Source organism: Sebastes umbrosus, chromosome 11 (assembly GCF_015220745.1).
Source record: "Sebastes umbrosus isolate fSebUmb1 chromosome 11, fSebUmb1.pri, whole genome shotgun sequence".
NCBI classification, from domain to species: domain Eukaryota; kingdom Metazoa; phylum Chordata; class Actinopteri; order Perciformes; family Sebastidae; genus Sebastes; species Sebastes umbrosus.
In genome coordinates this window covers 25,762,011-25,785,772 of record NC_051279.1, presented here as the reverse complement: position 1 = coordinate 25,785,772, position 23,762 = coordinate 25,762,011, and the positions used below count along the sequence as shown (strand labels likewise).

At 35.3% G+C, this 23,762-nt stretch overlaps 1 protein-coding gene and 1 long non-coding RNA gene across 3 annotated transcripts; both read left to right on the top strand.

Annotated features, from left to right (window-relative positions):
* The first annotated feature begins 550 nt into the window (after positions 1-550).
* Positions 551-23,468, top strand: ndufaf6 (NADH:ubiquinone oxidoreductase complex assembly factor 6). Of its 2 annotated transcripts, none has more exons than XM_037783648.1 (9): positions 551-750; positions 4,288-4,387; positions 4,576-4,698; positions 5,676-5,732; positions 7,157-7,259; positions 7,492-7,625; positions 13,952-14,053; positions 17,228-17,284; positions 22,112-23,468. In XM_037783648.1, the coding sequence occupies exons 1-9, from the start codon at positions 551-553 to the stop codon at positions 22,238-22,240; spliced, it is 1,005 nt and encodes a 334-aa protein (XP_037639576.1). In that variant the 3' UTR covers positions 22,241-23,468. The 2 variants fall into 2 exon arrangements, with proteins under 2 accessions (XP_037639576.1, XP_037639577.1); XM_037783649.1 differs by having other exon boundaries at positions 614-750; positions 4,288-4,391; positions 22,112-22,240.
* On the top strand, positions 11,144-12,358 carry LOC119496433. Its single transcript, XR_005208701.1, has 2 exons — positions 11,144-11,282; positions 11,581-12,358. It is a non-coding gene; the product is annotated as an uncharacterized LOC119496433 (long non-coding RNA).
* Positions 23,469-23,762: the final 294 nt, after the last annotated feature.

Below are 23,762 nucleotides of genomic sequence, written 5' to 3'. Positions count from 1 at the left end.
GGCAGAACAAAGAAGGGTGATGTGAGTTTAATATGGCTTTTGTACCTTTATAATTTATGTGGTTGAAATGAAATATAAACTGAAAAAAAAAGTTTAGAAACTTGTGTTTGGTCAATTATTTCTCTGTTGTTACAATGCTAATTGGCATTGTATTTTACATCGTTAGAAAGCCTGTTTATTAAAAAAATTAATAAAAAATGCACCAATTCAGATCCGTGTGAGTTGCCAGTAGATTATTTGCTGCTCTTATTTTGGCGGCAGCGTCCTTCAATTTCCGGTTACGTCACGTCCAACGACCATGTCCCGGAACTGATGTTTTTTGTGCGATTATAACATCATATCTAACAAATATACGGTTGTTGTCATTTTGTATGATAGTTTTCGGGCATATTTATGACAATTGATGATTTAAAATTCATCGGCAGATATTTCAGCAGCTCTTTTAATAATAATAATAATATAAAAAGCAGAATTTAAACCCCGCCGGTGTCGGCTGGCTGGCCGGGGGAATGTTTTAAATGTGACACAAGGTTGAGAGTTGAAGGGGAACATGGCAGCAGGTATCAGTGCTAAACATGCTAAACATGGACTATTAAGCAGTAAAACGTCGCTGTATCACGCTCTTCACAGACAGGTTTCACCCAGCAGTGTTAGTATCCAGAGAGCGGCTGATATTCAGAGTGTGAGAGCGGCGACCAGCGCGACAGGAGACTCACAACTCAATGAGAAGTACTGTCTGGATCTGGTCAGGTGGGTCTGACTGCACTCACTGCAACAACACCAGCCAGCTAAATACAAGTTACTCTACATTTACACAGCACATATGGGAGATTAAATCACAAATATGTCCCGTAATTACCTAGTTCAAGGTATAAATGTATACAACACAAAAATTCATGACACTAAAAATATATATTTGAAAACTAAGTATACTATTAAGATATTTTGCCCTCAGTGTTCATTTTGGCACAATCCAGTTAACTAAAAAGCATATATATTTATGTATATATGTGTATATATATGTATATATGTGTGTATATATATATATATGTGTATATACATGTATGTATGTATGTATATATATGTATACACGTGTGTATATATATATATATGTGTGTATATATAAATATGTGTATATATGTGTATATACGTGTATATATGTGAATATATACATATATATATATATATATATATATATATATATATAAACTGGAAAAACAAAGTTCGGAAACTTGTTTTTGGTCGATTATTTCTCTGTTGTTACAATGCTAATGGTCATTGTATTTTACATCGTTGGAAAGCCTGTTTATTTACCTTCGCAATGATGTCCAACTTGTAAGGATCATAGATTTGTGGGATGAGCAGCACAGCTGATTATGTGGGGAGCGCCCAAGAAAAATTTGCCAAAATGCTCTGCCAATGGTAAACAGTGTATTCTCCTGTTGGTATTGACTCTTGTTTTGAGTTGTTTGGTGGATGATTGAACTCTCTATCAGTAACAAGGAACAAACAAGACATATTGGCTATTTTACACTTTATTCATTTAATACACCGTCAGGAGCCTCAGTAGCGGTGGAAGATCCATACGCAGCCACAACAGCCTGGCACCTCCTCCTCATGCTGGTCACCAACCTGGTCACACGTTGCTGTGGGATGGCGTTCCATTCCTCAACCAGGATTCACTGCAGGTCAGCCAACGAGGTTGTGTTGGTCACTCTAACACGTACAGCACTCCCAAGCTGATCCCACAAGGATTGAATTGGGTTGAGGTGTGGACTCTTGGCAGGCCGTTCCATTCTCTCTACTCCCACATTGTGGAGGTAGTCTGTGATAACCCTGGCTCTGTGGGGGCGAGCGTTGTCATCTTGGAGGATGAAGTTAGGTCCCAGATTGTGGAGATATGGGTTCGCCACTGGCTGCAGAATCTCATCCTGATATCTCACTGCATTGAGATGGTCTTCAATGATGACAAGCCTTGTTTTGCCAGTGAGGGAGATGTCGCCCCACACCATGACACTGCCCCCACCAAAAGCTCTTACTTCATCGGTGCAACAATCAGCATAGCATTCTCCGCGTCGTCTCCATACTTTGACCCTGCCATCCAACTTTCGCAGACAGAACCTGGTCTCATCACTGAACATGACATTCCCCCACATGTTCAGGTTCCATTGTCTGTGTTGTCGACACCAGCGCAAACGGGCCTGACGGTGAAGGGTAGTCATTGCAGGCTTCCTGGTAGCCTTATGAGAATACACTGTTTACCATTGGCAGAGCATTTTGGCAAATTGTTCTTGGGCTCTCCCCACATAATCAGCTGTGCTGCTCATCCCACAAATGCATGATCCTTAAAAGTTGGACATCATTGCGAAGGTAAATAAACAGGCTTTCCAACAATGTAAAATACAATGACCATTAGCATTGTAACAACAGAGAAATAATCCACCAAACACAAGTTTCTGAACTTTGTTTTTCCAGTATATATACATATATATATATATATATATATATATATATATATATAGCAATTCTTTATTGCAAATATAGTGCGCATACAAACAAAACACATACAACAAATGAGCCATTAATACAGACAAACAATGTCAGAGTCAGGGGGAATATTTTAAATAAAAATATTAAGCAAAGAGTACAAATAAATTGTTTTCACAGCTTTCTTATTTGTTTTAGTTGAAATGATTCTAATGTACTGTTTGGTTTATTTTTAAAATCTTATAAATAACAGTTTAGAGTGGCTTAATTTGGATTAATGAATATACAATTTTGTTAAAATTATCAGATTTATTATATATAATTCTTTACATTAGTTTTTAATCATTATTATTGTAGAAACCAAACAGTACATTATGCCAGTACAACAAAAAATCAGAGTCAATATAAACAGTAGCATAATAAGACACATCTTTCCAAAAATTTGTTGGTGTCTGGACGTTTCGAGAGACATTTCACAAAAAGAGCAGTCAACACAAATGTCTTTTTTTAAATTTAAGAAGATAATGACTTGTAAGATAATATCTATGTAACATTTTAAAAGAAACTTCCATTATTTTATTGGTAAGAAGATATTTGTATGAAAGATTCCAAATATTTCCCCAGTTTAAGTTATCAACAAAATTAGACCAATAGGATACAGCAGAGGGGAGCTAGAAATGTCTTTACTAAGAAGCATGTATTTGTAGTCTAACGTTACCTCCCACTTTTCAGTCATTATTCAATAGACAAATATATTCACCTCGCTTCGTAAGTTGGTGAATTCTTAAAAATCCATTATGAAATTTGTTTTCCAGCTCTTGAAATATGTTTTAGTTTATTTAGTTTATTAACTTATATGTGTAAAACCTATATATAGGTTTGATTTATGACCGCTGTTCTGCAAAAACTGCTGCAAGTATGGAGGATGGAACCTGCCAAAATAAAAATATAAATGAATAAATAATTAAATGACTCAATAAATAAATTAATATGTCATCAGATAAAGCAAAAATAATATTAAAAATAAATGTAGCCATTAATTAATTGATCAAATATGACATAAATTGATATTTCTGTTTTAATTTGCTTTTTTATTTATTTATCTCTGTCTTATCTCCCTTATTTATTTACTCTTCTATTTAATTTTCCCTTTTATTTCTTTGTGTATTTCTTTTTATTATTTTTTAAATTTATTTATTTGTTTTATTTTACATTTATTTTTAAATGTATATATTTATTTATTTATGCACAATTTTCCCTTTTCATTTCACCCCTTATTTAATAAATGAATAAATAAAATAATAATACATGTACATAAAAATAAATAAATAAATGTAAAAATAAATAAATAAATAGAAAAATTTACAAAATTGAAAATTACACAGAAGAGTAAATAAATAAGGGAATTAATACAAAGATAAATAAATAAAGAACAACTCAAATTAAAACAGAAATATCAATTTATATTTCTTTTTAATATTACTTTTGCTGCAATTAATGACATATATATTTATTTATTGAGTAATTTATTTATTCATTTATTTTTAATTTTGGAAGATTCTGTCCTCCATATGCAAGAATCAAACAAATGTAAATTTCTCTACCTTTTTTTTGTTTGAAAAATATTGTACTTGCCCACTAACTTACACTCACTGCCTCTGAAGTAATAGCAAAACTGGCAAAGTAATGACGATGATATGAAGTTATGGAAAAGGCTTTAAAATAAAGAATTAAGTTGAACTTTAGAAGAATGTTATCAACTGCATCTCCTCAGTGTGACCTCCGTGTCCTCTTCCTCAGGTCCAGAGACTATGACGGCTTTGTGTCCTCCCTCCTCCTCCCAGAGGAGGCGCGACGCTCCTCTTTGGCTCTGAGAGCCTTTAATGTGGAGCTGGCACAGGCAGGTAGTCCTACAGCCAGGCTGGATGACGAATGATTACTGATAATACTGCTGTTATTACTCTACTACTACTACTACTACTGTTACTGCTGCTACTATTACTACGGTTACTGCTATAAGAAAAGTCTGGGATTAAAAACATATAGATATAGTGTTTAATTTCTGTCCTATATTTGTTCCTTCAAAAGGTGAAGGACTCCGTTTCCCAGAAGACCATTGGTTTGATGCGAATGCAGTTCTGGAAGACGGCCATAGAGGAAATCTACAGAGACGACCCGCCTAACCAGCCAATCAGCGCCGAACTGTGGAGGGTAAATATCAAATATCAATATCAGTCATTCTGCAGACAGCAGAACATTCAATCTAATCAAAGTTAATTAAATATTTACTTTCAAAGGTAATCTGGCGGAACTGACAAAAACCTACTTATGGAGGACGGAACCTGCCAAAATAAGAAATAAATTAGTAAATAAATAAATGACTCAATGAGTAAAAAAATATGCCATTAAATGTAGCAAAAATAAATGTAGCCATTAATTAATTGATAAAATTTGACATAAATTGATATTTCTGTTTTAATTTGCTTCTTTATTTGTCTTTGTATTAATTCCCTTATTTATTTTATCTTGTTTAATCTTCCCTTTTATTTATTTATGTAATTGTTATATATATAATACATATTATATATATATATTTTTTTATAAATTTGTATATGTATTTATTTATTTTTGCATTTATTTATTTAATATTTATTTTTATATGTATTTATTTATGTATTTATGCATTTATTTATTTCTGTATGATTTTCCCTTTTTCATTTCACCTCTTATTTAATGAATAAATACATAAATAAATAACAATCAAAATAATAAAAATAAAATAATAATTTAATAACTACAAATAATAAAATAGATAAATACATTTTAAAATAAATATATAAATAAATAAAGGAAAGGGAAAAATAAACAGAAGAGTAAATAAATAAGGAAAATTAATTCAAAGAAATGAATAAAGAAGCAAATTAATACAGAAATATCAATTTATGTCACATTTGATCAATTGATTAATGGCTACATTTATTTTTAATACTATTTTTGCTACATTTAATGACAATTGTATTTATATATTGAGTCATTTATTTATTTATTTATTTATTTATTCATTCATTTTTTGATTAAGACAGGTTCTATCCTCTATATCTACTAACACAAGCAAAGATTGTTAGGATGTTGTCATTACTGAGTAGTATTTTAAGCAGCTAACTAATAGTGTGGATGATGTTTTTCAGGTGGTGAGGAAACATTACCTGACAAAGAGATGGCTGCTGAGGATCATAACAGAGAGAGTAAGACAGAAATCATCACATTTAGATGATCAGCTTCTTGCTGCTACATTTAGTAATCCTGACAAGAGCTGACACATGTTTGTAAAAATCAGCACCTTTGCTTGCATATATTTTACATTATTTATTTTTTTTCATTGCTGGGTTACTGATGACTGTGCTCCTAAAATATTTTCTCATGAAATACTGGATTGTTTCACTGGACGTCTTCCCCCATTAGTTTATGGAAGACGGAACCTGCCAAAATAAAAAAATAAATGAATAAATAAATAAATTACTCAATAAATAAATGTCAGTAAATGTAGCAAAGATAATATAAAAAAATAAATATTGCCATTAATCAATTGATATAATTTGACATAAATTGATGTTAATTTGCTTCTTTATTTATTTATCTTTGTATTAATTCCTTTATTTATTTACTCTTCTGTTTAATTTTCCCTGTTATTTATTTATGTATTCATTTTATTATTTTTTTTGCATTTATTTATTTATTTTATTTGTATTTTTAATTTATTTATTTCTGCATGATTTTCCCTTTGCATTTCACCCCTTATTTGATTGATAAATCAATCAATAAATACATAAAAAATAAATAAATATGTCATTAAATGTAGCAAAAATGATATTACAAATAAAAGTAGCCATTAATTAATTAATAAAATTTGACATAAATTGATATTTCTGTTTAATTAGATTTTTTATTTCTTGGTCTTTGTATTAATTCCCTTGTTTATTTACTATTCTGTTTATTTTTCCCTTTTATTTATTTAGGTATTGATTTTTATTATTGTTTAAATTTATTTATTTATTTTTGCATTTATTTTGTATTTATTCTATATTTATTTTTAAATGTATGTATGTATTTATTTATTTATTTATGCAAGATTTTCACTTTGCATTTCACCCCTTATTTATTACATAAATAGATAAATTAAATATATAATTAAAATACAAAACTAAAATAATGATAAATACAGATAAATAAATTCAAAAATAAATAAATACATTTTAAAAATAAATAAATAAAAGGGAAAATTAACCCGATGAGTAAATAAATAAGGGAAATAATACAAAGATAAATAAATAAAGAACAACTCAAATTAAAACAGAAATATCAATTTATGTCACAATTTATCAATTAATTAATGGCTACATTTATCTTTAATATAATTTTTGCTACATTTAATGACATATTTATTTATTTATTGAGTGATTTTATTTTTTTATTCATTTATTTTTAATTTCGTCTTCCATGTTAGTCGAGCTGTTCACAGTTCATAGACACATGCAACCTGTGGCGATCACAAGTAGGCAGTGTCTCGTTTAAAGTGGACAATGCCTTTCTTTCTATGAAGACTAGCTCTGTAAACTAACAAGTTACCATTTTTTAGCGTAAAAATCGTCAAAACTGTGTGTTTCACCAGGAAAAGGATCTGGATGATCGAGCCTATAGAAACCTGCAGGAGCTGGAGAAGTATTCAGAGAACACACAGTCCTCCTTACTGTACCTGCTGCTGGAGTGTTTAGGTAAGGTCAGGTCAGGTGAGGCTGCTGCTAGCAGGAACCTCTCTGTGGTTAGGTTGGCCATTTACTGCACCCTTAATATTGATAGTTGGTTAGTAGGTTAGGATAAAGTTCAGGGTTTGGTCTTCAGTCTTCAGAGACTTAATGAGAAAGTGTTATTATTTTATAACCAGGTTCCATCAGAATAATTCAGTCAGTTAAAATAAGTCTTTAAAAATGTTTTTTTTGTTTGCAGGGTTGAAAAACGTCCATGCCGACCACGCAGCGAGTCACATCGGTAAAGCTCAGGGAATCGTGACGTGTTTGAGAGCGACTCCTTATCACAGCAGCAGACGGAAAGTCTACCTACCCATGGACATCTGCATGCTGGTGAGTCAACGCTTCATAGTGATGTCAATTATTCTTTGAAACTGTTCAGTATGGAGGATGGAACCTGCCAAAATCAGAGGCAGCGGTACACCAGCAACTCCTGTGTTCTGAGAGTTAAAATTACTGTTTTTGTCAATGGAGTCTGGTGGCTTTGAAGAGAGCATAGATAACAGCTTCAGTTCCCCGTCAGAAAGGACTGTCTGACAGCGAAGTAAAGCGGTGAAAATATTCTAAATATAGCGTACACTTAAACTGATATAGATATTTTTAGGTGTCTAAACCTGCCAAAAATAAATAAATGACTCGATAAATAAATAAATATCTCATTAAATGTAGCAAAAACAATATTAAGAAATAAATGTAGCCATTAATGAATTTGATAAATAAATAAAATAAAATAGAATTGTTAATTGTTAATTTAGCTTTGTATTAATCCCCTTATTTCTTTACTCTTCTGTTTCAATTTCCCTTTTATTTATTTATTTTGCATTTATTTATTTTATTTACTATTATTATTTTATTAATTAAATAAAGGGTGAAATGCAACGGGTAAATCATGCAAAAATAAATACCTGAATAAATAAATACATTTAAAAATAAGAAAAATAAATAAATAAATAAATAAAAGGGAAAATTAAACAGAAGCTAATTAAAACAGAAATATCAATCTATGTCACATTTTATCATTTAATTAATGGCTACATTTCATTTTGATATTATTTTAGCTACATTTAATGACAATTATGTATTTAGTCTGTATTTATTCATTAATTTTTTAATTTGGCATGTTCCGTCCTCCACAGTACTTCTGTCTGTTTCTCTAAACTCCATCTACTGTAGGTAATACACTGACTATGGAGAAGTACCTCATGCAACCACACTTAAAAACATCTGAACTATTCCTCTGACGCCATTCAGCTGGTTTAAAGCCTGAATTTGGTTCCCAAAGATGCCAAAAAGCTTCCCACACACTCATGCCTCCATACGTTGGGCTGACTCATGTTTCGGCTTTGGCATGATGCCCGATGATATTCTTGTCGGAGCGGTAATGAAAACAAACCAAGGGATTGTTACACAACAACCATATGGAGAAACGCAGCGAGCCTCAGATTTAAACCCTCCTGCGTGCAGATGCATACATGATGCAGATAAACAAATAATGCCGCTAACAATTTGCAACCTTTGTGTGGGCCATCTGTCCCACATAGAGAACCACAAACTGCTGCTGCTGGAGGACCTGAGGGGCAGGATGTGTGTATTTTGGTTGAAGCACGCAGGCTCTGCCCTTAAAATCTTCAGCCGGAGGATGACGCTTTTGACCCGAGGTCTGCTGAGTACACTTACCTCACATCACCTTCACTCTGCGGCCTGAAGAGGGCGCTGTTGATACACTTGAAATACCCTGCTGTCATCCATATGAACCATTTAGCTCATGTTCTCTAGGCAGGGTGACTTACTCATTGCTGAAGAAGTAAATCAAGATTAAATGTAATGTTTCCTTGATTAACCCTCTGAGACCCACAATAGACCCGTTTTTATCTTTTTTAGGGCGTCTTTAGGGGGAGATAGCAGGTCAACAGTAGATGTCACATAGAAGTGGTGTACATCATCTGAAAGCTGGAAACCTGAACATTAATTTGAGATGCTCAGCACTGTGTGTCAAGTTGTTCTAGTCATGAATCAGAAATAAACATGAATTAATAAATTCATTGTTTAAAATAAACAGTGAAAGTGTATAAGGGTTTAGAAAATGATGATAGAAGTATATGATGGTCATCCCCATGCTCTATTATGTCTCATAAGTTGCTGCAGCAATTTTTGGGTTGATACCATTTGTTACACAGATTTGGTGCTAAATTTAAAAAAAATTGATAAAAATGATAAATAATCCCTCCAAAATACCACATTAAGACACCAAGACCTTGAGGAACACCATAGAAAAAGCCATGCTGTGATTTGATATCAAAAACCTTTGACATTTGGAGATTTCTGCAAGACTTGCATTTTTCAGCAATTGGATGGCGTGAAAAAAACCTTATTGTCAATCTAGGTAGGAAAGCCATCCATCCTCTGAATGCTCTAAGTCTCTAGTTTGTGGTTATAAAGTTTCATGAGGCTGTGATTATCCTAGAGGTCACCACAGGTCATTTTATACAGTGAGGAAGTTTCAAAAAATGGTCTCACTACAATGAAATGGCTACTATGAGGACATCATCACACATGAATACAGTTGGGCTCATTGGATCCACAAGAATCTCAGCTTTACAGTGATACCCAATCTATGTAATTCCAGACTGTTTAAGGACCCCAGTATGCAGAAATATTCAAATATACCATTTTAGAATAGGAAAAAATAACACATTTATTGACTTGACTATGACTTGCCCCAAACTGCATGTGATTATCATAAAGTGGGCATGTCTGTAAAGGGGAGACTCCTGGGTACCCATAGAACCCATTTTCATTCATATATCTGGAGGTCAGAGGTCAAGGGACCCCTTTGAAAATGGACATGACAGTTTTTCCTCGCCAAAATTAAATGCAGGTTTGGAGTGTTATTTAACCTCTTAGTAATATTTGTATCTTCATTCTAGCTTTAAAACTGAGCCTGCTTCAACTTAAAAATATAAACTTGTGTTAATGCGTAAAAGAAATTAACGAATTTGCGCTAACGCGTTAATTATCATGTTAACTTTGTCAACCCTATTTCATATGTCTTGTGTCGATGTATTTAGGTCCGAGGACTTATTGAACTTCAAATGATGATGATGATTAGTATTTTATTATTTTTTTATTTTTTTTATTTAATTAATTAATTAATTATTTTTTTGTATATATATATATATATGCATATTACACTATATACATATATATACACACATTGCACTCCATGCATATTACACTATATACATATATACACATTACACTATACATATATATATGCATATTACACTATGTACATATATATATGCACATGAAACCACATTTTGACTAATGCTATATATATATATATTTTAAATATATATAGCATTAGTCAAAATGTGGTTTCATTTAGGGACGGCGTCCTGTTCCCTTCTGCTTTCTTCTCTTATTTGGCCGGTTGCTACTTTTTTTTTTTTCTGAAGGACTTCATCCAAGTTTTCCAATTTGTTCTGGGGAGACTCTGTTGGGTCTGGCTTTTCTGCTGCTCGGCCGTAAGCATCTTCACGTTCACGTCGTGAAAGTCGTTGAGGTCCTCCGGTTCAGTTTGGAGGCCCTGATTGACCTCTTCCTCAACTTGGACCTTTTTTAGGCTGGTTTTGTGAGTCACTTTGAGATCCGTCACTTCATCCTGCAGGGTGCGGTTTTCCTTCTGAAGGATGTGGTTTTCGTTCTGCAGGGTGTTATTTTGCTCCTGAAGCAGCGTAGTTTTCTCCACTTGTTTCTGGAGGGTCCCCGATTGGACGAGCACATCATCCTGCAGGGCGCGATTTTTCTCCTGCAAGCTGCGGATTGCCTCCTGCAGGGTGCTTCTCATTTCCTCCTGAACAAGTGCAGTTTTCTTCATTTGTTTCTGGATGAACCCCGTTTTAACGAGCACATCATCCTTCAGGGTGCTATTTTCCTCCTGTAGGGTGCTATTTTCCTCCTGTAGGGTGCTGTCTTTCTCCTCCAGGAGTTTATTCAAGTTGTCCACTTGTTTCTGGATGAACCCCGTTTTAACGAGTACATCATCCTTCAGGGTGCGGTTTTCGTCCTGCAGGGTCTTATTTTCATCCTGAAGCAGCGCAGTTTTCTCCACTTCTTTTTGGAGGGACCCCGTTTGGACGAGCACATCATCCTGCAGGGTGCGGTTTTTCTCCTGCAAGGTGCGGATTGCCTCCTGCAGGGTGCTTCTCAATTCCTCCTGAACAAGTGCAGTTTTCTTCACTTGTTTCTGGATGAACCCCGTTTTAACGAGCACATCATCCTTCAGGGTGCGGTTTTTCTCCTGCAGGGTGCTATTTTCCTCCTGTAGGGTGCTGTCTTTCTCCTCCAGGAGTTTATTCAAGTTGTCCACTTGTTTCTGGAGCGCCTCGGTTTGGATCTTGCTTTCCTCCAGCTCGGTGGTAAGCTTCTTCAGCTCCACAGCGTGAAAGTCGCGGACAACCTCGAGTTCAGTTCGGAGGCCCTGATTGACCGCCTGCTCAGCTTGGAGCTCTTTTAGGCTGTTTTTGTGGGCCACTTTGAGATCCCTCACTTCATCTTGCAGGTCGCTGTCTTTCTTCTGAAGGATGCGGTATTTGTCCGCAAAGAAGAGGTTTTCCCCCTGCAGGGTGCTATTTTTCTCCTGAAGCAGCGTAGTTTTCTCCACTTGTCTCTGGAGGGACCCCGTTTGGACGAGCAGTTCATCCTGCAGTTTGCAGTTTTCTTCCCGCAGGGTGCTATTTTCCTCCTGCAGGTTGCTGTCTTCCTCCTCCAGGAGCTTATTCAAGTGGTCCACTTGTTTCTGGAGAGACTTGCCTTTCTCCAGCTCGGTGGTAAGCATCTTCAGCTTCACGTCCTGAAAGTCGCTGAGGTCCTCGAGGAGGACCTCCTGCTTAGCTTGGAGCTTTTCTTGGCTGGTTTTGTGAGCCACTTTGAGAGCCATCACCTCATCCTGCAGGGCGCGTTTTTTCTCCTGCGGGGTGCTGTCTTTCTCGTCCAGGAGCTTATTCAAGTTGTCCACTTGTTTCTGGAGGGACCCGTTTTGGAAGATCTTGCTGACCACTTCATTGATAAGGTGCTTCACCTTCTCCTCCTGACAGCTCAGGTCGATCTCATGTGAAGCTTTCAGCTTCTCTAGTTGCAGCTGAAGAGAATCATTTTTATCTTTTTCAGCCTGGAGCTCTGCAGAGAGCTGTTGACAGCTGATCACTGTGAGGTCCTCGTAGATTTGTTGCTGGGACATTGTTCTTGTGTAGATGCAGTCTGTCACTGATGAACAGTTCCGTCTCTATCTGTGGTTTGCCTCAATTGAAAATTCTCTCACTCTATCACAAAGGTGTGATCTCAAGTTTGAGTCATCAAATCACTTGGAGCATCAGATGATGTCATCAAATCACTTGGAGCATCAGATGATGTCATCAAATCACTTGGAGCATCAGATGATGTCATCAAATCACTTGGAGCATTCGATGATGTCATCAAATCACTTGGAGCATTCGATGATGTCATTATAAATATATATTTTATAAACTTTCTTTATTGTACACATGTTCATATACAGAAGTACAAACATACATAGACTATAAAAAAAAGATAGAAAAAAAATAATAATTACGTGTTCATTTCATAATGCCAGAGTTATATGCATCATATTTCATTAATCACTAAAAGGTCTTACTGGCTTTTTTGTTTTTAACATTAGGTTAGATGGTGCTATGCTGTTTGAATTAATTAATAAAGTGCAGGAAAGTTTGTTCGTGACCAGTTTTTTGATGAATATGGAATTTCCACAAAAAAATAAATAGTTGTCTGACATGCAGCATGTTATTTTCAATCTTATATTGACTAAAATATGACATCATCATTTGTTTCAGGCGATCTCCACACAATAAGTCAGGATTTCATTTAGGGTTAAATACAGATGTTTTTAGGATTCGCCACCATTGGTTGTTTGTGCATACTCCTAAAATACGTCCATGTATGTGAATTTAGAAGAGTAGGAATTTTCCCAACTCCCCCCTACTTTTGCCGCTGACAGGCTCAGATTGTTATATATTTATTTATTAATTTATTTGACAGAGACAATACATATAGGCATTGTTACACTTCATTAAAGTGCTACCGATGCAATGTATATAGGACTTCTAGCCGTAGCTAGTTTGCAGACCTTGTCTCTGGTTAGGCTTTTAATAAAAAAAAAAAAAAAAAAAATACATAATACAACATCATAAATAAAATCGCATATTACAACATCGTCACATTACAATCAATTTACATATGTCACATGTTACATATGTTATTATAGCCTAAGTGTCTGACAGCATTATGGAAAGGACCCTTCAGAGAAATACAGCGTCTTTCATTACCTTTTGCTTGATCCGATCTGTTTGTTATTGTGTTCGAGTCCTGCTCAAGGAGCCCAAGCCTCGTTGGGAAATCGGAATATCCGTATACTCAAATAAATACGGGCGGCCATCGAATTCAAAGTTAGCTGACAAAGTTGATCCCTGTAGCCCTTTTAGTAACTTTATTTATCCCTTAGAAATAGTATAGTAAAAAGTGTGTAGACACCCTGCAGCACCACGTCACACTTGGGAACACTGCTGCACTGGAGAGATCGGCGTTGTTGTTGAAGTATTTCTGTTTCTGTGTTTCTGCAGCATGGAGCGTCTCAAGAGGACTTCATTCGCGGAAGCCGGGAGCAGAACGTCCGGGATGTCACGTACGACATCGCCAGTCAGGCTCACGTACATCTACAACACGTGCGTACCACACTTGCATGACACGACTAAACACATGAGTGATTGTTGAAGCTCCAGATTTCCATCAGACCAAAACCAACAATGTGTTTCTGACTTCCTGTCTGTGGCTCTCAGCTCCCAGCTCAGTGGTTCCTACTGTAGATATAAAAACAGCTCGCAAAGATATCCTTTCTCTTTTTAAGGCTCAGTAATCTCCTAAAACAGCTGCTCACTGTTGTTTTTATCAAACAAACAGGAGGAATTAGTGGCTTTGTTGGGGACTATTTTCAGCGGTGGATTAATCCACAAGTGGTGCTCTAGTGAGTATTAGTGGCAGCAGGACGGTGTATGTGGAATTGAGTCAACATAAACTGCAGTGTGTATGTGTGTGTTCATGTGGATGATGATGGTGTCACCCAGTGACGCAGTGAGGCTCATTGATGAGTTTTTAATGGAGCACAGAGGAAGAAGAGTTTGAGTTTTTCGCAAAAACTGGAAAACCTGGAGTTCTTTAATGCATACCAGTGCAGCGCCCGTTCGATACTGATACCAGTATCGGAAATGCGTCCGATACTGCCCAAAATTCGGGATCTTGATTTGCCGGAAATCAACTCTTCTTCGCCGCTCCAAAAGTAGCCTTCATTGTGCTTAATGAACGTACATCAGACCCACGGGACTGCAGCGCCCTGCACGCTCATATGACATATCTTCTTCGGTTCTGCCAGCTTCCTGCTAGCTGTATGCGGCTGTAATAATGGATCTATTGGCTGTAATTCATCACTTTTATTATCTTCTAATACACCCGTGGGCTGTATGCTGTAAGCCTGTACCGTGGTGGATGTATTAACGTCTCTGTGCCCAAACAACCGTCTATCGGCCAGTAACTAGTGGTGCTAGTAGCATGACATCAACAGAATTTAGTGGAGTTGTAGGCTATTTACTAACATGCAGGGTAAAAGCACAGGACACAACCTCTTCTACATCCATGGTCTGTGGTCTATTGGACTCTATTTTGGATCCTTGACATGAAAAAGTTTGAGATTGACCTCAAAATCAGTGTGCTGGATTTTTCTAACTTCCATTTATGTCCATCGCTCACTTTATGCTCCTCTGGGAAGCAAAAACGTTTAATAAATAAGTAAGTAAATAGTTATAATAGTATGCATATTTATTATATTTTTATTGTTCAACACAGGACATTTCAGTAGAGACATTAAATATGACAATAGAATAGAAATAATTTAGTTTTACTTTTGTACGGCACTTTGCAGGCGGACGTTTTACTGGCGTCTGGTAGTCGCATTCAGTCCAAAATGGCGGCGGAGTAGCTCTGCTGCTGGGCGCTGATGTTGCAATGGAACGAACAATTGACTTTCACTTTGTATCAATATACGTTCTTTCTCATCATCCTGGAAACATTTTTATTATACAACAGGAAGCTAACACGTATATTTCTGTCTGAATCCTCCGCAGCCGCTACGCTCAGAGACGAGGAAACGTTAAATTCACATCCGCGGTGTTGTAACAACACTAGCGAGAGTTCAAAGAGTGGGAACAAAACAGCATGCTATCTGTGAAAGTCAGCTTCGGTTGATGCTTTGACATGCAGTATTTTTCAGCACCTACAGTGTGGTGGGTAATTAAGTGTGTCTTACGTTACTCATGCAGCTCTGATGAGGTTGGAGCTAATTGGTTTGAGATTTATTCGCCTCCACTAATACGCCTCATTGATTACTTTCTGGGGCTTTTTTCATTAAGCTGCCTGCTTCCCAAACAATCATCAGCCGTTCTGCTTTATTTGAACCTTGTTTATACCAATTAAGAACGTCCCTCACTGATAAAGCGCATGTGGTCATACTGAGTGAAACCAATAAGAATGGAAATGCTTTTATTGTGGTGACTGTCTTTTATGTCTTCCTCCTGACTGAGTCTATTAGAAAAATGCTAATTAATTTAGAAAGGCTTATTAATACCAGTCATGAGAACATTTAATGGCTTCTGTGCATTTAAATCCATAATGATAATAATACATACAGTATAAACAAACACAACTGGAAATAATAATAATAAAAATAATAATAAACTTTATTTATAGAGCACATTACTGGTGGCCGGTGAGTGTATATATGTATATGGTGTAATATGCATATATATGTATAGAGTGCAATGTGTATATATATGTATATATATATACACAAAAACATTTTTATTAAATAAATAAATACTGACCATCATCATCATTTGAAGTTCAATAAATCCTCGGAGCTAAATACATCGACACAAGACGTATGAAATAGGTTTGTCAAAGTTAACATGATAACTAACGCCTTAGCGCAAATTCTTTAATTTCTTTTACGCATTAACGCAAGTTTTGATTTTTAGGTTGAGGCAGCCTCAGTTTTAAAGTTAGAATGAAGATACAAATACTACTAAGAGGTTAAATAACGCTCCAAACTTGCGCTACATTTTGATGAGAAAAAACTGTCATGGCCATTTTCAAAGGGGTCCCTTGACCTCTGACCTCCAGATATATGAATGTAAATGGGTTCTATGGGTACCCACGAGTCTCCCCTTTACAGACATGCCCACTTTGCACTTTGCACTTTGCCATGTTATGATTTGAGCATATTGTTTATGCTAAATGCAGTACTTGTGAGGGTTTCTGGACAATATTTGTCATTGTTTTGTGTTGTTAATTGATTTCCAATAATAAATATATACATACATTTGCATAAAGCAGCATATTTGTCCACTCTCATGTTGATAAGAGTATTAAATACTTGACAAATCTCCCTTTAAGGTATATTTTGAACTGATAAAAAAATGTGTGATTAATTTGCGATTAATTGCGATTAAATATTTGAATCGATTGACAGCCCTAGATCAGACTTAAAAAAAAAATGAATCACCAGAATTTTTTTTCTCACTTGCCTCTCAGATCTTCCGTGCATTCATGAGCTGCAATCATATCAAAATGTTTTAGTTGTTCTGTTGTGTGACCAAAAACAAAACAGACAAATATGAAAATTATGTTTCTGAGAGGAGAGGACAGAACAAAACAGCCTGAAAATGCACCCACGTCGGTCATTTTCACACATAAATGGTGTTATAGAAATTTGCCAGCTCAGTGTGGACGCAGTCAGTCTGTTCCCTGTTTGTTTGATTTGTGTTTGTTCTGCTCTCTTTCTCTTTCAGGCACGATCATTTAGCAGCAACGTCCCAGCGGCCGCCAATCTGGCCTTCCTGCAGACGGTGAGTCTTAAAACATCAAATAAGATAAGTGGTAAGACAAAGTGAGGGACATTTCTCTATGCGGCTTAAATTCGTTTATTAAAATAAAGGTCTTTGTAAGTAGCACACACACATCACAAGTTAAAGTTACTTCGAGGAACTTTTATTTTATGTTGATTTTGGCAGTCCCGCACCAGACTCCCTTTAGAAAACCTCTCATTTTACTGCAGCAGGGTCCGACAGTCTGCCCTGCTCAGTCCTGGTTCTGGTTCTCCTGTGCCTCCCATCCCTCCAGACTATAGGACTATGTGTGAAAACACATAATGTACCTGGTGTGGACTAGTCATTACTTTTCTCTCTTTAGATGCCAGAATCTGGGTAAGGTCTCATTCAGAGGTTTAAAATGTGTTTGCAGTGTTGCATGTTAACTAAACGTTAATGCACGTCAGGTACGGAGGACGGAACCTGCCAAAATCAAAGAGTAAATAAATAAATAAATGACTCAATAAATAAATATGTCGTTAAATGTAGAAAAAATTATATTAAAAATAAATGTAGCCATTAATTAATTGATAAAATGTGATGTTTTAATTGGCGTTGTTCTTTATTTACCTTTGTATTAATTTCCTTATTTATGTACTCTTCTGTTTAATTTTCCCTTTTATATATATTTATGTATTTATTTTTATTAATTTTTAAATGTATTTATTAATTTGTTGTTCTTTTATCTTTTTATTTATTTTTATTTTTTATTATTTCATTGTTATCTATTTTATTTAATAAGTAGGGGGTGAAAGGCAAAGGGAAAACTGTGCAGAAATAAATAAATACATAAATACATACATTTAAAAATAACTATAAAACAAATGCAAAAATAAACAAAAGGGACAAGTAAACAGAGGAGTAAATAAATAAGGGAATTGATACAAAGTTGAATAAATAATAATAATAAATCATTTATTTTTGCACTTATTTTTTATTTTTTCAATATTTATTTTTAAATATATGTATTTCTTTATTTATCTATGAACGATTTTCCCTTTGCATTTCAACCTTTATTTATCTCCCCAAACTTATTTATTTATATCTTCTTTTCTTTATACATTTCTTTTTTCAATTTTCAAAGATGAATAAATAAAGAAGCAAATTAAAACAAATATAAAGTTAAGTCACATTTTATCAATTAATTAATGGCTACATTTATTTTTAATAATATATTTGCTTAATTTAATGACATATTTATATATTTATTGAGTCATACATTTATTATTCATTTATTTTTTATTTTGTCAGTTTCCGTCCTCCATAGTCAGGCTTGTTTTCTAGCAGCAGGAGTTTCGTGCTACTGAGAGAGCTGATTATTCTGTGCAGTGATGATGTAAGTTGAAGGCAATCATTAAAAACAGTGGTGGCAGAAAACCAAATTTAGATTTGGATGTTTGTGTTTACATCTAGTTTCCCCTCCGGGATCAGTTCATCCATCTGTCACATGAAACATCTCAGAAAACACGGCTTTATTTTGGCAGAAAATATAAAACTCACGGAATGATTTTTTACTGTGTTCTGGGATTTTTAGATAAGAAGCACCTCAGGGAACTGGCTTTAGAAAAACCCACACACTCTGCTTGATGTAGACATTTTAATGTGGCCTCCTACAGGCAACAAAATTGTGATTTGATGTGATTTCAATACTGTTTGTCTGTGTAAACATTTAAGTAACACTTACACCAATGAAATTATCATACGAAGCACAAACTGGATGCATCATACAGATAGTAGCAGTAGCTGAGATGTTCCAAATCAGGGAGCAAATGTAATTAAAGCGCTGTTTTTCTGGAAAGTTGGGAGTTGAGTTGGTGCTGCTACTTAGGAGGACGGAACCTGCCAAAATAAATTAATGAATAAATAAATGACTCAATAAATAAATAAATGAATAAATATGTCATTAAATGAAGCAAAAATAATATTAAAAATAAATGTATCCATTAATTATTTGATAAAATATGACATAACTTAATAAACATAATAAAAGTTTTGGGAGATAAATAAAGGGTGAAATGCAAAGGGAAAATCATAAATAAATAAATAAATACATACATATATTTCAAAATAAATATGAAATAAATAAAAAATAAGTGCAAAAATAAATTATTTATTTATCTTTGTATTAATTCCCTTATTTATTTACTCTACTGTTTAATTTTCCCTTTTATTTATTTATGCATGTATTTATCTTTTATTATTTTAAAACGTATGTATTTATTTTTTGCATTTATTTATTTACTTGTTTTATAATTATTATTAATCGTCTGTATTTATGTATGTATTCATGCATTTATTTATTTATACACAATTTTCCCTTTGCATTTCACCCCCTATTTGATAAATAAATAGATAAAAATTAAATGCAAAAGTAAAATCGTACATAAATAAATAATAATAAAAAAATATATATATATACATTTAAAAATAAATGAATAAATAAAAAATTAATGCAAAAAATATTAATGAATTTGGATGGCTATTATAAAGTTGCAACTGATGATTATAATAACTTGTTAAATGGTTAATAAATACTTTGTAAAGTGTTTATAAACATTATTTAGATCGACAGTTAATACTTTGTCAATGGTTAATAATTGGTTTCTGGTCCATCTATCTATGTAATGTTTATAGATGTTTTACAATAAATTTCTTAAAGGTTTACAAATCATTTGGTAATCATTAACAAATACTTAATATAGTATGAAAAATGTTATATGTGTAACAATAAACTGATAATAAATACTTAAATAACAGATAATAAATACTACTAATGTAATCAGAGTGTAATTGTTATCGTCTCTTATCAGCTATGATACAATATATAATAAACAATTATTTCATATAACTAATAATAGAATAACAGAAATTACAGTATTACTAATAATTACATTATTAGTTATCATTTCATTGTTTAACAGTTATAATTATATATTAATATAATTAAGTGTAATTAACTATCAATTTACCAATTATGCAGTAAATGAGTTTCCTTTCAGTAAATGTTCATAAACGTGATGCTGAGAAACACTCTAGGTCTCCTGCAGTCTGCACACAGCAAAAACCAGTCTGCCCTCGTGAATGATTTTCACGCTGCAGTGGACGTTTAGCGCTGCAGCTGTGTGCACATGTGATGCTCTTCCAGCTCAGTGTGCTCCTCCACGTGAAACCGTCGACGCTGCCTCTCGTGCTTTCTCACCGCGCTGAAAATTTAATTCAGATGAATTGCAGGTCGAGTGTCGTGTGAAACAGCAGGAAACGCAGAGCGGAGCTGGTGAAGCCAGAGGGACATTAAACACACCGTTGTTAGCTCTCTGACTTTAACACATGGATCTTTATTTAAACCTTACTGAGCCAGTAGAGTAGTGGACAAACATTAAGGGTCACTTCGATGTAATTTAAAAAAAAAAAATACAGGTTTAAGTGGTAACATCCTCCTAGACAAACTGAGGGTCATTTCTTTATTGCAGGATTTATAAAACCCCTGATATCTATTTAAGAAAAAAATACCTGAAAGTCATTTTTAAATATTAAAAAAACACAGATGATCTGAAAAATAATGTCTCATGATGACTGAAAGCATTCATCAAAAGCTTTACGTAAATGATAAATACATTTATTCAAATAAATGTCTCTTTGTTTGTCAGTAGCACACACACATCATCGATTGATCACTTCTTATCACAAGTTAAAGCTACTACGAGGAATTAAATTTTTTTTGTTGATTTTGGTGGTCGCTGTGGACAAAGGGCGGTTGTGTTTCTGAGCACCAGAGTCCATTTAAGCCCCATTTCCACCGCAGGAACTTTCCCCCGGAACTAAGAACCTTTTGAGAACCTCATTGCGTTTCCACTGCAGGGACCAGGGTCTAAATTAAGTTTTGGGGAAATTGTGTGGAGCCTTTTCACCCCCCAAAAAGGCCCTGGTAGTGTGGTAGTACCTTCTGAAAGTACAGGAACTTGGGGCGCTGCTGTAGCTTTCCTCGTAAAGCATGCGCCCCATGTACTAAGGCTCAGTCCTTACTGCAGCAGCCCAGGGTTCAAATCCGACCTGTGGCCCTTTGCCGCGTGTCATCCCCTCTCTCACCCCCTTTCATAACTTACTCTCTCTCTATCAATAAAGGCATTAAAAAGCCCCAAAAAATTATCTTAAAAAAAAAAGCACAGGAACTTTTGGGGTGGAGATCGCAGGGATGACCATCACTGATTGGTCAAACACACACAGCGCTGCTGCTTCAACTCGTGTACCGCTTCATTCATAAACAAGGAAGTACTCTTGTATCTATTTAGGACCATTTTAGGAGGAGCGTAAAACATTTCTATTTGTGTGATATAATTGAAAGTAAAGTTAGGCTCTGCTGTCGGCTTCCTGATTAATAAGAAAAAAAAGACAGATAGAAAGAGAGACACATTGCGACAGCGAGCGGTAATGTTAGAAGAGAGAGACGTAAGTGTGAGAGAAAGAAAAGTTATTTTCTGATTGTTTCACGGCGGTTACGTTCTAAAACACCATTAAATAACCACCAAACACTCAACAGATGATTCACTGTGGAGACAGACGCTCTTCGTTTCATTTTCCTAAAGTAAATCGTCGTAAATACGTTTTCTAATGTGTTTTTATAGAGTAAACAGGCGGGCACACTGAACTGCAGGCTGCACTGTTTTGTGAGATCCACAAACACACCAACAAGAAGTTCGCCAACATGAACAAAGACGTTCAGTGTGATTATCTGGTTATTCTTAATCGTCTGGGACTTCATCAGAGTTCTTTCACACAACTCTTCTTCTGTGGTGTTGTGTGCTGCAGGTGGTGTTGGAGGACTACCTGCAGCGAGTGAGGAGGGCAAATTTTGATGTTTTCCATCCGAGTCTGAAGAACAGAAACCCCCTCCTCCCCATCCAGCTGTACCTACGCTCCTGGAAGAAGACCTACTGACATCAGTCCTTCATCTCTTCCTCCTCCTCTTCTTCCTCCTCCTCCTGCAGCTGATCTGCCTCCTCTGAAGGCTGCAGGACTGAGACTTCACCTCTCTGGGGGGGGGGGGATTCTGCCTTGAAACAGGTCCACAAAGAAATCCAGACTTGTTTTGAACCACACCAGTGAAATCTGCCTCTGTAATAACAACCACAAACCACAGCAGAGACACCGACCGTCGTTTCTCAACCTCCAGCCTTGGTCCTTATAGAGTTCCCTAGAGACGAGTGTTGCCTCAACAATTCAAGTATTGAATTATATTTATATTTCATTCCTGAATGTATGAGTGTAATTTGACCAGAGGCCTGCACTACAAAGCGAGTTCAACATACCCAGGGTATCTTCTCGTTATCTGGCTTAACTAACCCCAACAACCGCGATACTTTCATATCTTATAATCACCCACAGCATACATAAAAGTACCGGTAGCAAAGTAACTCAAGGCCGTTCATACAGTCTGCTGGACTGTAAACGCACCATTCTGATGTATTTCTAATTTATTTTTTATTTGCTCCCCAGTTTCACACCGTCGGGGTTGCAGCTGAAACAATAAAGCTAAAATACTGTCATACACGCTATAAGAATACACCAATGCAGCACATTAATTTAATGGAATACACACATGTAATTCTAGTCAGATCTATCGTGTTCTTAAAATATTTAATCGCAAATAAAAATGCATAATTTCAATGACCAGATACGTTTGAACATCACCACGCCAATTACAACACATCAAAGACAATCATGTTTTGCCACGGTTAGCTAGGTAACGTTCACTCGGATGCAATGACACAAAATGGAACGGATTGGGAAGAAGCCCGCAAAGAGACGAAACTCCGGTGCTTTTTTGACAACAGCCGCTATATGCCGCCATTTTGGACTGAAAACGCCAATGAGTCTGTGGCCGAATCCAGAGTTATTTTCCTCGTCATAATGAACGTGCATCAGACCCACGGGACTGCACCGCCCTGCGCGCTCATATATGATATATCGGGTTCTGCCAACTTCCTGCTGGCTGTATGCGGCTGTAATAATGGATCTATTTGCTGTAATTCCTCACTTTTATTTGCACCGATCACACACTGAGACACTGCAATAACCTGAAATGAAACACAGCTACACGTCATGTCTGTTGTTTACAGAAGGATAAAATAATGTCTTTAAATAAAATACGACTTTGTTTGTGCGACGTGTCTGTGATACATCTTCTTTTCATCTGATAAAATCAGTTTTGAGGTACTTGTGCTTTAGCATTTCCATTTTCTGCTACTTTATACTTCTATTCCACTACAACTCAGAGGGAAATATTGTGTTTTTTAATACATTTATCTGACCCTTTCAAATCAAGATTTGACATTAAAAAACATACAAGCTTATAAACTACAAAAAAGCAGCATCTTGTCCCAGGTTAAACTTCTCACACAGGGTTCCCACGTGTCCTGGAGAACAGACATACTGTGCAGTGCATTTTGTTATGTTGCAG